This window comes from Squalius cephalus (assembly GCF_949319135.1).
Source record: "Squalius cephalus genome assembly, chromosome: 19".
NCBI lineage: Eukaryota > Metazoa > Chordata > Actinopteri > Cypriniformes > Leuciscidae > Squalius > Squalius cephalus.
The window spans coordinates 23,056,388-23,070,998 of NC_137140.1; the positions used below are offsets into that span (position 1 = coordinate 23,056,388).

Genomic DNA, 14,611 nt, shown 5'->3' on the forward strand with positions numbered 1-14,611 from the left:
CAGTACAGCAAACTGAGTCCTGTACAAGTGTCACGGTAAAATTCTCTGTAAATGGGTTGATGACATGACACGCCATAACACCTTTTAATTACTTATCCTTTTCTTTATTTTATTTCCCCCCCATAAAGTCAATTGAGTTTTGGTTCGTATAGGTCAAGTCCTACAAAATGTATTGCCGCACAACCGTATACTAGCATACTTTTTCTGCCATTAAGATATGATAAAGGTACGAGTATAGTATACTAGTATGTGGTTCCAATTAAGCATAGCTCCTGTTTCATTTCTGTCTATAACATGTATTATTTATTTATTAATTTATTAATATTTATTTATTAATCCGATATACTTACAATTTTCCCAAACAATTTTTTCTAACTATTTCTAGGCTGTTCGTCCGATCTTTACCAAACTTTGCACAAAGCAGTTACAGTATAGACTATGTTTGAGAAAAGTAGTGGAAACTATTTTGATATGCGTGGAGCATTGCAAGGATATTAATAAATTAAATGGTTGGACATTATGCATTTTGACAAATGGACTATCTTGTGTACACAAAGTCAAAGTTTAAGGAAACTTGATACACGCTGAATTCGGAACCGCATACTAGTGTACTAACTACTTTAACCATATCTATCTATTGCAGAAATAGTAGGAGTACAATGTTAGTATGCTGTTCCAAATTCAGCAACATTCTGAGGACACACACCAAGTTGCTTCAAATTCTACTCATATGGGGCAAATTAAGCTAAAAATGGGTTTGAAAATGTATATGAAGGAGATTGTGGGAGAGAGATTGAGAGAAAGAGAATGATTAAGCATTTAGAACAGACATGGCCGCCAGCAGCCAATCAAATTAGGCAGCTTATAATGTCAAATCTGAATGGCAGATATGTTTGTGGGTGTGGCCTATAAAAACTAATTGGCCTATATCTTAATTATATTATTGCTAACAGCAATTTTTTTTTTTTTTTTTTTTACAAAATCAGTCATTTATACAAATGGGAATAAGAAATGAAGGTCATAATAATAATTGTTGTCCACCATAACAAATCATAACACATGCTTCAAAAATCAAAACAGTTCAAAATCTGTGGATTGACTTGTAGTAAAACAAAAACAAACAAACAAACAAAAAAATGCATGGAAATAGTTTCATAAAGTTTAATAAAGTCTGAAATTAATTGTAATCTTACATTTAATTTGTCCTAATGATATTGAAAACATATTGCTATGTATTGAATGCATTATTGTCTAATTAATAATAAAGAGACACAATTAAGTCTATTTAATTTTAATATATAATATGTGACCCTGGACCACAAAACCAGTCACAAGTCGTACGGGTATATTTGTGGTGGCAATAGCCAACAAAACATTGTATGGGTCAAAAATCCCAAAATTCTATCTTTTATGCCAAAAATCATTAGGATATTAAGTAAAGATCATGTTCCATGAAGATATTTTGTAAATTTCCTACCGTAAATATATAAAATGTATATTTTTGAGAGTGGATGCAGCAAAATCGTGAACATAAATGGACAACTTTAAAGGTTAGATACATTTAAAGACTGTATCACCATATGGTCTATAAGAGCAGTTGGTGCTTGAACCTATGAATTTAAATTCATTTAATTTTTTTTATTTTTTTTTGTGGGTGTAATTGTGATTGCCCTGATATTAGAGTGAAGGAAAAGCCTCATTAAAAGAATACATTCTTGAAAAGAAAACCTTATTAAGTAGTTATCTTTTGTTTATATTTTGAGAAATGTGAAACGGCTTCTTAAACCAGAAAAAGGTTGGGACTTTTTTGTCCATCGGGAATTGATAGGATCGTTGTCATTTGCTAATTGCTGCGATCGTTTCATGTGAGTGACAGGTTGCTGGAGGGGAGGGATTGAAACTTGTCTGGCTGTCGGACAACCTTGTTGCCAAGCCCTTGTCGGCATACACGTCAACAAAGAAGAGATGTCATTGTGAGGGAAAGGGGACATTCATGTGTTTAAGATTACGAGGACACATCAATAAAAAACATTATGTTCAGGGATAAATCATTTATAATAAATGCTGCAATATTCCATTAAAATAAGATTAATCAATTTTGATTTCATGGTGACTTCAACAAATATATTTTAACAAAACGCAAAATCTGCTTTTTAATATATTTAAGGCTTTTAGATTCCAAATGAAATCATCAAACTCATTTTGTCGAACCAACATGCAAATAATAAATAAGATCTTGACCAAAAATGTATGCACCTCTTGATGAAAACAAATGTTGAGATGTTATTTCCATCAAGGGGTGCATCAATTTTTAGTCAAGATCTTGTATTGGCAATGCAAGAGTCAAGCACTCTGTAAAGTCTCCAGCACATCCCAAAGACATTCATTGAATTTAAAGTCTGGACTCAGAGGTGCCAATTCATGTGTGACAATGATTCTTCATGCTCCCTCTAAACCATTCTTTCACAATTTGAGCCTGATGAATCTTGACATTGTCATCCTGGAATATGGCCATGATGTGTCTTCCTACAGAAATGAAAAGCTACACACTCCATCTGTTAGGGTTAGAAAAACTGTTGCCAAACATATGTATAATATGCTAGAAACATAATAATCACTGCAATAATGATCCAAAAGACTCTTATGCATTTGCCTATTTAAATCCAAACAGCGACTTTTTTTATTTGGCACATGTGTTTTAAAAAAAAATTCTTTATCAGACACTATTTAACTGGTAATGCTATTTGTTTATTTGCCTGAATAATTACTTTTTAATACTTTAAATATGTGTACAGTTGGACAAGGATACATACAGTGTATGGTGCGTGGCTGTCATCATTCCACTATAATGCCATCAAATTATTCAAGCAATAGATCTTTCGCATACAGTGATTACGGGAAACATATTTCATAACCACAAATACGAAGTTTGTTTTATGAAAAGTTTAATATTTCAAAAGAGCAGCCCAAAATCAACAAATTGTTACCATACGCTCTGTCTCTCAATAAAGCTGTCAAGAAAACATACTAACCCGACTAGAATAAGATGGAATGGAAAGAGTGATTGATGTCACTCTCCGTTCTGTTCTTGATCACCATTGGACCATTAATGACCAGTCCAAACCCAAGGATAACCTGTTTAAAGTGACCGGAGCCTCCCTGTGTGATATCTCTTGTTGTTTGGGACTGTGCTCTCAAAGAGCTTGTTCTGGTGTTATGAAGTGTTCTGTAAATATTTTGTAACTGTCTACCGTGCCAGTGAAACCATACACTTGCTACAATGTGGAAAACATTCTGACTACATACTCGTCTTCTGCTTGCCAGAGACTGAAAGCAGATCTTGGAACTCAGCGACAGGAATCAGTCCAGTTGACTGGGTCATCTGACCTGTTCTAAGGCAGCTGTCCCGCTCGCAAGCCGCTTTCCCCGTGCTAAACAGGGGTCAACACATTTAACCATGAAGTTATGAGAGCAATTCGAGGAATAAGCAGAGAGAGGCTTTTGGGGAAATCTGTACATGACGCTTTTCGTGCCATCTGACCTTTCCGCAGTGACACTCTAACTGCTAATTCAAATACCAGCAGCATTTGCAAAGCCCCACAAATTGGCTCCATCAAACTTGGTCATGGAGGCATATAAATCACCAGCAGGGGCCTGTTTTTGGAGTCTGGCAGTGTAGACTGAGTGCACAGAGCTTTGTGTGTAAGATTAGGTCTGCATGCGATGCATGTGTGCGTGCGTGTATGTTTGAAGTTTGTAAGTCTAAACAAGGTTGTTAGGCTTGTGCTGATAGGTCTAAATGTGTGCTAATGATGATGTGTTAATGGAGGGTTGGGTTGATATTGACACTCTAAACCTGTGCTATTCCCAATGGACAAATGGTAGGATTTGACACTGTGTTCGGGGCGGTGCGTGTACATGTGTCTGTTTGCTGGTTTGTAAGTGTGTGTGTGCTCATTGTCAATGTCGCTGAGTTTCCTAAAGGCTCCTGCAGCAGCAGCAGAATACGGTTGTCAGTTCTTTATTTGAGTAATGTAAATGAGCATCAAAAAAGTAAAAAATAAAAATCCTGGATTTGAGTGTCTAATATGTTTACGTTCACACACGGTTATTTACAAGAGTTTCTACCGCATTCTAAAACCAGACTCACTGCTGTAAAGGACTCACAACTGCATTTTCTGCATTTTGTTGCATGTTTTCAAGTGCAGTTTTAGTAAGCTTTATGGTCTGCGCGTTACTCAAATGCTATTGATAATTAATAGATGAACTGCAGGTTTCAGATGTGAAAATCCTATTCATTTTCTGCATCTGGGAATTGATTTTCACTATATAGCCTAATCTATAAATCTTTAAAGAAAGAGCTATTGAGAGCTGTGAGATTGTGAACCGATGCTATATGCTTTTGTTGAAACCATCAGTCCATATTATTGCAACATATTTAAAAACAAATCACATTTTACAGTGTAATTCTTGGTGAAATACTACATTACCCATGATTCTGCAAAGAAATCTCCACCAATCAGATGAAGCCCTGCAAATGATATAATAGAATCAATCTCCCTATGCTCTCAAAATACTTAAATATTTGTATATGCATAATTTGCGATAAATGTAAAATGTTGTTTATATATATATAGGTTAAGTAATTTCACTTAAATGACAATTAATAGGTAATTTGCATTGCCATTTAAGTGAAATTATTGAACTTAAATATACAAGCTTGATAAAAATGATCATTCTAGAAGAAAATTTCAGATGGCACTTAGAGGCTTTTGCATCTGAACTCTTCATATATATATATATATATATATATATATATATATATATATATATATATATATATATATATATATATATATATATATATATATATATATATATATATTCATTGTAGTTCTTTCCTTCATTAAAGCTGTCTGATTTTCAAATACTTTTTGCTTCAAATCAAAGTTTGTAGTGTTGTGATTCACCTAGATGGTTGGTTTGGTTCATGGTTTATAACTCTTAAACTCTTTAACAATTTTTTTTATTTTATTTTTAAATCCTTATGGGGGAAAAAACGGAATAGTATACAATTGATAAAATTCTTCCAGAATTTCTCTGCTATAGCACAAGAAAGGGGATTGACATTGGCTATACTCATTCACACAGTGACTCGAATACCGTATGTAAGCTGTTGTGTGAACAGGACAATTTCAGAGTCACATGAGGGCAGTGACATCTTTCCATCTAAACTTTCTACTTTCTTTAGGCCTATATTTTATGAAAATGCACTCTGCGGATACTTTTTCGTCTCATTTTCCTTTTTTTTTTTACCTAACAGGGGATTTTTAATGCAAATACATTTGCATGGCTCGACTCATGGCTCATAGTTGTGTTAGTTTGTGTGTTTTACAAAAACAAACGATCTGCTGCTTTTAAAACACTCTTTCCATACTCACGCACATTTCTCTGTGTCTTGTCTCACCAAATCTTGTGTGTTATTCAACCACCAGAAATGTGGAGGAGCATGTTTGTGGTGGCCTAATAACACGCAAGCTTTGATGAGACAAGATAAATTCAATAACTAGACTCACTAAATGTAGATTGTCATAATGTTATTTATTCATGCCTGTAAGTATAAGTCAAGAGAGAAGAGAGGACAGGCTTGTATATGTAAAACCAGTGAAGTGATTTGTTATCAGTATCACTCATTATGCCACAACTGAAACATTCATTTAAATCAAATGATTTTGTATAGTGGTATACTCACACATAGAAATATACACTCATACATTCATGAACACATAAAGAAGGTATTTTTGGCCCAGTCGGTTGAACTAAAATGAGTCCTCTGTAATACACGGGAAGAGTTTGGGGTGTATAGGTTTACAGTGTATGCCGCAGGCACATCCTCTCACTAATGTTACAATGCAATGTTATACCACTATTGTTCAGATCCAGAAAATGACACTTCCCTTAAGGGCATGGACATCAACTTACAGGCTCCACACAGCCCCACACCCCTCTTAAACCAACTTGATTTGGCTAAAATATAATCCATCAACGGGCAAAACTTTCTAAAGGACACTATAGCTCTCTTTTGCGCACACTGCACTGTGGTTTCAAACAGTAAGCAAAACAACACAACTGTCTTACACTTAATATTCAATTCAATTCAATTCACATTTATTTGAATAGCACTTTTCACAATACACATTGTTTCAAAGCAGCTTAACAGAAAATTCATGAGTCCACATAATTTAGAGTGATCTGTTATCAGAGGTAACTGTCTTTAAGACATGTATTTCAGAAATAAATCACAGTTAGCTAAAAATGTATTAATTTAAACAATGTAATAGTTTAAGGCAGAAACAATTAGCTCATTAAACTAATGAATACTTGTTTGTTAACAAATTATGTATTATTTATTATGTCTTATTTATTTTTTATGTATGCTGTTTTCAATTTATAATTTTAATTAAAATGTTTGTATTTCATAGTTTGACACATTAATTTCATAACATTGTTTATGCAATGTATTTATGTTTAATAGTTTGTAATTTATTTATTAACCATTTCATGTTTTATGGTCATAATTTCCTAACATTATTTCTCTGTCAATGAATTTATGCCTCATCTGTGCTGCAGCCTTTCTGTGCAAGTAAAGTCATTTTTATATTATTTGTATTTGTATTTACAGTAAGTAAATACAGTCTGTGGCTCCGCAGCTTCAGAAGCAGCTTTATATGGTGTAAAGCTGGAAACAGGCTCCTTACAGTATCTGATGATAACCATTCAAATAATCTGCACCTGTTTTACATGTTTTGCAGCCCACAAAAAAGTACATGCATGCTAAAATTGCATTTAATTGAGTGGACACGTGTGGTAACCCAAGTGCGGGACCTTTCTCTTGGCCTTGGGTTCCCCTGACCTTTCCACAGTGGACACCTGTGTGGGCAGATAGCAGGTTTGTTCACCTGAGGAGGAGCAAGGAGTGTGTTGTGAAAGAACCACACACTCCTGTGCAGCGAAGCCAGCTTTCCCCTCACAATGGCTGGAATTATCCAAATCAATACACCTTTGTGCACCTTAAGCAGAGAGGAACTAATGCCAGTCGAGGTCTCAGACTTTATTTGAAAGTTTAAAGGGCAAGATCTTGCACATTTTAATAAATCTGTGGCTGGAATTATAAGAATCATGTTTTTCAATCAACGTTCAGATCTAATGCACCTAAACATGTGTGGAGTAATATAACATGTCAGACTGAAATTTTAATCAAGCTTTCAAAGACAATAATTCCCTTTGATCAAACATATTCCTTTTACAGTCTGAGACTCAATACACTGGTGCATCTTGATCCCACAACAACAAAGGATAGAATTAGTTTCATGGATACAAAGTCATGAGTATATGTTGCTAACCCAAAACAGAACAGTGGAGGAAAGCAGCAGTGAAGTTCCGTTGTGCACTGATTTGCTAATTAGTGTGATATGAGTATGATTATAGCAGAATATGTAATTAAAGCAAGATTCTCTCTGTCTTCTGGAACATTTGAGTATTTTAAACTTCAAACTGCAGAAAGCTGAATGTCTGAAAGATGAAATGGAAACTTGTTCTTTTTAGCTTCACCCTGGAAACAGTGTTTTGTACTGGAAAAATATATATCTAATTTTCAAAAGCCATTCAATGCTTTAATAATTTAATTTTAGACTGATTTTATGTTCTGTTTTCATAAAGTTATACTGATGCACAATTCACAAACTCTTAAATCGTTTGAAAATTGCTTGCATGTTCCAATGCCAATCTTACATGGCTGAGTATCATCCATTTATCTATGCATTTGTGATGATGAATAAAGCTCAATACTCATTTCTAATCTCCCTTCTGGAGTCTGAGCCTAAATAAACACAGCACTACCCCCTGGATGGCTGGCATGGTACTGCAGCCATATGGTGAGGGCAGGGTGAGCCACCCAAGGGGGTTTGGCTATTCTGACATAGTCAGTCTAACTGCCTGCTTAGTCAGGAAGAAACTCTCTGACCTACATGTAAAGCAAACAATCACAGTTTGTTTATGTGTGCCATCCCCATACCACAATAATAGACTGGCATGGAAAACAATTATTTAAATAAAGGTGTGGCGGTCTGATCTAATGGTTGTAAAGAAAAATAGTGAAAAATGTGCACAGTACACATTTGGTAAGCAGAATTTCTCTCCATCCAGAAGAATTTTTTTTTCTACATTGATGACCATTCAAAAGTATTACTCTTACTATTTCTTCCATAGAAAGATATGACAAAAAAACAGTAAGCGTAGTATGCAGTAGGCCTATTCCGAGTTCAGAAAAAGAGAGATACTTTGGCAGGAATGGGTAAATGCTGACTTGGCAATATGACCCTTCAAAAATCCAGGCTGCGAAAATATACGTCACATAGAATGTATGCATTTCATATAGCATACTTGTAAACCGAAGTATAATTTTGGCTTTAGAGCAGGGGTGGGGGAAACTCTGGCCCTCGAGATCCGCTTTCCTGCTGAATTTAGTTCAAACCCTAATTAAACATAGCCTCCCTGAACAAGCTAATCAAAATCTTCAGGATTACTAGAAAGCTATACTGGCATGTGAGTTTGTTTAGGGTTCGAGGTAATCTCTGCATGCAGGAAAGTGGACCTCGAGGGCCAGAGTTTCCCATCCCTGCTTTAGAGGTCCTGATGTTCCACTTGGTAAACTGTAGCCTGAATCTATAGTGCCACCTATTGGAATAATATTCTCATGCTTGTCTAAATCATATAATATCTGATCTCTTTGCTATAACTCAATATAGGTTTCCCTTTAAATTCTTTGTTGTTATTGGGTGTGTTTTTTTCCCCCTGTCATCTGTCAATTTGAAAATCCTGTTCTGATTTCTGTTTGCTTGCATTAATAATTAATGTAAACGCTACATGTGTAGCTTTAATTTCCACCACTAGAGTTCACTAAATTACATAATTAGAATACTTTCTGTTTCAAACAACTTGTAACTATCTCTTGGAGTAGCTTAAATGAAAGACATTGTGGCCACATGACACAGAGCAGCTGTAGTTTCAAATAACTCAGTGTTGCTGTGTGATACAATTCCTGAATATCATTTTGTCATAAGGGACAGATATGCAACTGAAATGTTTTGATTTGGAGTAAGTCCCAGATGTTGTTGTTTGTCTTATCAAAGTCAAGTAGCATGTGACATTTTGGAAATGCAAGTGATGTCTGGTTCACTATCTTTGTGGGGACTCTAGACATAATGATTTTTATACTGTACAAACTGAATATTCTATCCCCTTACACTCTACCCCTAAACCTATTTGGCATGCATTTTTACATTTTCAAAAAAAAAAAAAAAAAAGACGCATGGGGCCTCCATCCCCATGAGTCTGTGTGCATTCAGAAACACACACAAACAAACAAACAAACAAACAAACACACACACACACACACACACACACACACACACACACACACACACACCAATGGTTCTTATAATCCTCATATTGACATAAAAAGTGCAAACACATATTCACGTGTGATCCTCAGGTAAAATTTGACTCACATTGAAAACCCTTTATTTATTATAAATTATTAAGTTTATTTTTTAATTTAATATTGTTTAAATAAAATGAACAAAGTTCATTTTAAAGTTCAAACACTTTCTGGTTAACTTTAGGCATTTTATAATTTAGAATCTCAAATGAACACACACACACATATGATTTTTATACTACAAACCGTATATTCTATCCCCCTTCACTAAACCTACCCCCAAGCCTACCTAAAAAAAATAAATAAATAAATAAAAATACTTAAAAACGAGTCTAATTAAAATAGACTTAATTACAACCTACCATATACCCTTCCTTTAACAGACACTTTATAGCCTAGAGATTTTTTGGTCAATATATGAACCAGGCTCTTCTAATCCAACCCTCTGTTTCCCCACGCTGCTGCTCCTCTGTCTGTACACACACGCTCCCCCATCCGGTGCAGAGTGGACGCGACGCGGCGCGGCTTAAATCATCTGACGTGTTTTGCGCATTTCCTGAACTGGCGCTTGAGCGCAGGGAGGGAGAGAGGGAGTGAGTGAGAGGGAGAGGGAGAAAGAGAGAGAGGGCGAACAGGGAGAAAGGCTGCAGCGCAGAAGACTACATGAGCGTGTAGCTCAAATGCTTTCGCCTTCTCAAATCAACAAAGAAAAGAAGCAGCTGAATATCTCGGCGAGTGGATGGCAATAGTCTCCGAGCGGTTCGTCAGCAGACTGGGAGAAGGAGGTATCCCAAACGCCTCTCCCACTCAACGCATACGGGGAAACGAATAGTACAAGACAAACCCTTCAGAAGACCATCACATTTGGGATATTTTCCTCTATATTATTGCCGATATTTTGCCTGCTGGACTCTGTTCCTCTACTCAGCGCTATTCCACACGTAGGGAATCCGATTGTTTACGTATGCTTTCCCATTACGAGTAGAGACGGATCGTAAACAAACACAGGAGCCTCTGGTTTTGCATATCGCGTTTTTGCATCCTATTTGATTGTTCCGCTCAAATGAGAGAATCAGGTTGATCCGTGTAGTGGTTTGAGGAATTTAATCATCACAGCATCCATCTATATGTGCATGTATACTGATGACGTGATGACATCTATGGGTATAGCGACCCCCTGAATCAAAACCTAAAACCGTCTGTTCCTGCAAAGAAGCCAGCTGCATCTCACTTGAGCGTCATCATGGTGGTTTTTAATGGAGTGTTGAAGATCAAAGTTTGTGAGGCACTGGACCTGAAGCCCACTCCATGGTCGCTCCGACATGCAGTTGGACCAAAGACCCAGACCTTCCTACTGGACACGTACATTGCCCTCAACGTGGACGATTCACGCGTGGGCCAAACTTCTACCAAGCAAAAGACAAATAGTCCAGCTTGGAATGATGAGTTTGTAACGGAGGTTTATGATGGGAAGAGAATTGAACTGTCCGTCTTTCACGACGCACCAATTGGCTATGATGACTTTGTGGCCAACTGCACTATACAGTTTGAGGACCTGCTGCAGAATGGCAGTAGGCACTTTGAAGATTGGGTATGTTTATCTCACAATTTATTGCATGGTGTGTAATCACTTCAATCTGGCTCCTGGGGGCCTCTCAACACTAAACATTTTGGGTGTCTTACTATTCTCTCACACCCAAGTTTGGAGCACTGCTAATGAGACATGATTGAGAAACACTGGTGTAATCTAGTGCAGTGGTTCTCAGTCCCGGTCCTGAAGTAGCCCAGCACTGGACATAATGGATGTCTACCTTTATTTATCACACCTGATATATATAAGCCACTCATATTGCTGCACAAAGACCTAAAGCTGGTGTGGAGACATCCAAAATGTGCAATTCTGCGGTCTTGCAGACTTAAAAAAAAAAATACTGATCTGTTGTCTAGGCCATAATTTTCATCTGTTGTCTAGGCCATAATTTTCACAGGGACTGGTCGGTTTCGGATTCTCCTCAGCAAAGCCCCTTGTTTCCCAGCCTTCCTCACGGGTTCTCACGCTCTGGGGGTTTTCCCATTTTTTGACAAAACATGTTCTGCTGCTGTTGAATCCAGACCTACATTTACCATTTCCGTCAAGTGAAGCTGTTTTGCAAATTGCCTTCATGAGATGTAACGCTCCCATGCCAGAAAAGGAAATAATCAATGCCTATTATGCAAGCTGTAAAACAAGTTTGACACAGTTTGCTAGATGTATACGTTACAACCTGTCATTTATCTGGCCGTGTTTTCTGAAAAATGATGGTACCTGTAGGATAGCACTGCCATATCGACCTGAGTGTCTCACCTTATTTTGGATTCTGACCACTTGGTAGAAATAGGCCCATTTAGAGCTCAATTCACTGGCTTTCATTAGAGTTTTAATAGTATTGGGCTCTTTTGTGTCTTCTCTTTTGAGTGTTTCTTTTCTAATTAAACGAATGGCTAAATGCATTATAGATTGTAATATTGTTTGCAATTACATGCTATTGTGTGTTTTTATAGGGTGTATAACACACATTAAAAACTTGTCATTATTGTTTTGCAATAGTCTAAAAGTTGAATGTTTTGATGCTGCTGTGTTGTAATGTGTTTCAGTGTCATGGAAAAATAGCCAGAGATTAATTTAGCATTCTAATCATGCCTGGAATTATGAGTTGGTCTGTTATATAATCTTCGTCCAGCTGAGGGGCTGCAGTGGGGAGTGCTTTGTATGTTTGGTCGTTAGACACCCAGGGAAAGGTCAGCATATATCGATTATGTCGCTGCATTGGTCAATCTTCCCCTCCTGTTGGCAACTCGCACTGTAAATGTGTTAGGCGAGAGAGTGAGAAGGAAATCAATTTAATCTCTGCATTCCCCCATCACGGCTTTGACGACCTGCCTAATCATAACACACCCTGAGCCCTCTGTCTCACCGTCAGCTCTTTATTTCACCTGTGTACTAAAGAGATTTGACAAGTACAAATTTTTAACCCTTCCCAGAATTTTACGCTTTTGCAAATATTGCTTCTTTCCAAATGCGAACCTTACAAATGCATCGTCACAAATGTATAGCCTAAGTTCTTCTTGTTTTTTGTTTTTGCATTCACTATGCCAATGCCAATCATAAAAAAAAAACATGGCTCAACAAAAAGGGCATATGTTAATTATGGCAAATGCATCTGACATAATTGAAGCTGAACGTTTTGTCAGACTTCATAGCTAAAGATACGCTTGATAACAACGATTCAGACAGAAGCTCTGGTATGTCTAATTTTCCAGAGAGTCAGAGATGTGCAGTCTTCATCTGCCATGTCTTGTTTATGCAAATTAATAAAGCAAGAGTTTGCTTTCAAGAGACAAGTGACCGGAGACGGAGGGTAATCAGGGTTGTGCGACATTCAAATTTGAATTGAGAATGTTTAAAAATCAATTCCTGAGCTGAAACAGAATTTGAGTTGAGGTGACACATTTTAATTGAAATATTAAGAAGTACAATGCAAAGAAATCTAGAAAAGCAACTTAAACTAGTGGTTTGATAAAACCTTGTTTTAAAGTGTTTGAAAGCCTGGAAATGTAGGTTTTTAGGCTTTGCAGAGATTGAGAATAACATTTAGATAGATAATATACATAATATTAATTGAATTAACTTTTGTGGACTTTTCTTTTAACTGTAATTCAGTAAATTCCTCTTCCTGTCATTCCAATTCCAATTTTAATTAAACTTCCTGTAGGATATGGTCAATTCAATTCAAATTCCAGCTCATGAATTGAAAGGAAGTCAGTTCTTTAATTCTGGATTTTACACAAACCTGTTGGTAATGTGATATTAATTTGTTGGAGCATTTATTCTATTATAATGCATGGTGTATGATGTAATGAGCCTTAGGATGGAAACTTCCTGAAGTTTTTGGTGTTCTCCCGAATGAATAGAGGGTCAATATGTCTGAAAAAGAAACCAAATGAGGCCATTTTTAGGAAGACAGTTGTTTCTTGGCTCGTCATTTGAGCAACAGAGGCCGGAGCCAGACGTCTCCAGAGAAACCCACACTGTTCACGCAGTGGACTCACATCCAATGAGTTTCATCTGTACATTTACTCCCACTGTTACCCACACAGGTGGAGCTTTATTCTGCTTGGAACAAGGAGAGCATGCTTACTAATTTGGATAACCACCTCTATTTCAACAAACACATACAAACCCACAGAGAAACAGTAGCAGCAGTGTTACAAAACTGTTTAGGGAAAAAAGTAACCAAACAGGACCTCTGGTTCTAAAGAAGACGGTATTGTGTCATGTTTGTTGCTTTACCACTTCTCTGTTGGGTTTCTGGCCTGTAATCGTTCCCCAATCATGTTGCGGTGGCCTGGTATGATGCAACAAATTTTTCAGAAATTGCACCACTTTTGGGCACACACACCTTCTCTTAAAGTCCCCGTGAACCGGAAGTTGCAAACGACTTTTCTCCAGTGTTGTGACGTATTTCCAAGTGAAACGGAATATTGAACAGAGGGCAGGGTTTTACTTAGCGCTCCTCCTCTCAATCTCTCGCTCATAGCTAACGGTTTGAGGGGAGTGGTTAAGCGTGTTCAAACCAAGCCGTCAAACCTACGTCATCAGAAAAAGACGCCAATCCAGACCGGAAGTAACTTTTCAGATTTTGATTAAAGATTACCATGGTAAAATTTTTTATATTTTTTTATATTTACTTGCACAGATTAATTGTTCACCACAAGACTAGTAATATGCGCTAACAAAGTAAATAGGGTCAATTTTGATTTCATGGGGACTTTAAGCTGATGGTTAGTTGGGTTTGAGTAGACGTGTTAGCTGTCTGTGTAGCTTTTAGCGGAAGAGGTAATTGGAGCCTGGTCTTTGTGGATGGTTCTCAGACACTACTAAGACACAGCCTCCCGTCTTTGTTGTGTAAGGGCAGGAACAGACTGAATAATTTACAACCCTTCCATCAGCCTCTTTATGGAATGTCTGACCCTGCAGAGATCACCCACAACACCCTTAGCTCAAGTTAGCAACAATCCCATTATCACCAGCGAAAGTGGCCCTTATCTTTAGGGATATCTCTGCCTTCAGTT

General features: G+C 37.0%; 2 protein-coding genes across 3 annotated transcripts in view; one reads left to right on the plus strand and one right to left on the minus strand.

The window, feature by feature from the left end:
* Nucleotides 1-14,611, minus strand: part of LOC307146748 (oxoeicosanoid receptor 1-like) — a 424,896-nt gene that overhangs the window by 174,894 nt on the left and 235,391 nt on the right. The window lies entirely within an intron of this gene.
* The window catches only part of prkcea (protein kinase C, epsilon a), a 69,129-nt gene continuing 64,545 nt past the window's right edge, over nt 10,028-14,611 (plus strand). The window contains exon 1 of one of the 2 annotated variants that reach the window (XM_079850979.1): nt 10,028-11,090. In XM_079850979.1, coding sequence (XP_079707105.1) covers nt 10,743-11,090 — 348 coding nt within the window. In that variant the 5' untranslated portion in view covers nt 10,028-10,742. The remainder of the gene's footprint in view (nt 11,091-14,611) is intronic. The other variant, XM_079850978.1, reaches the window with a different exon arrangement.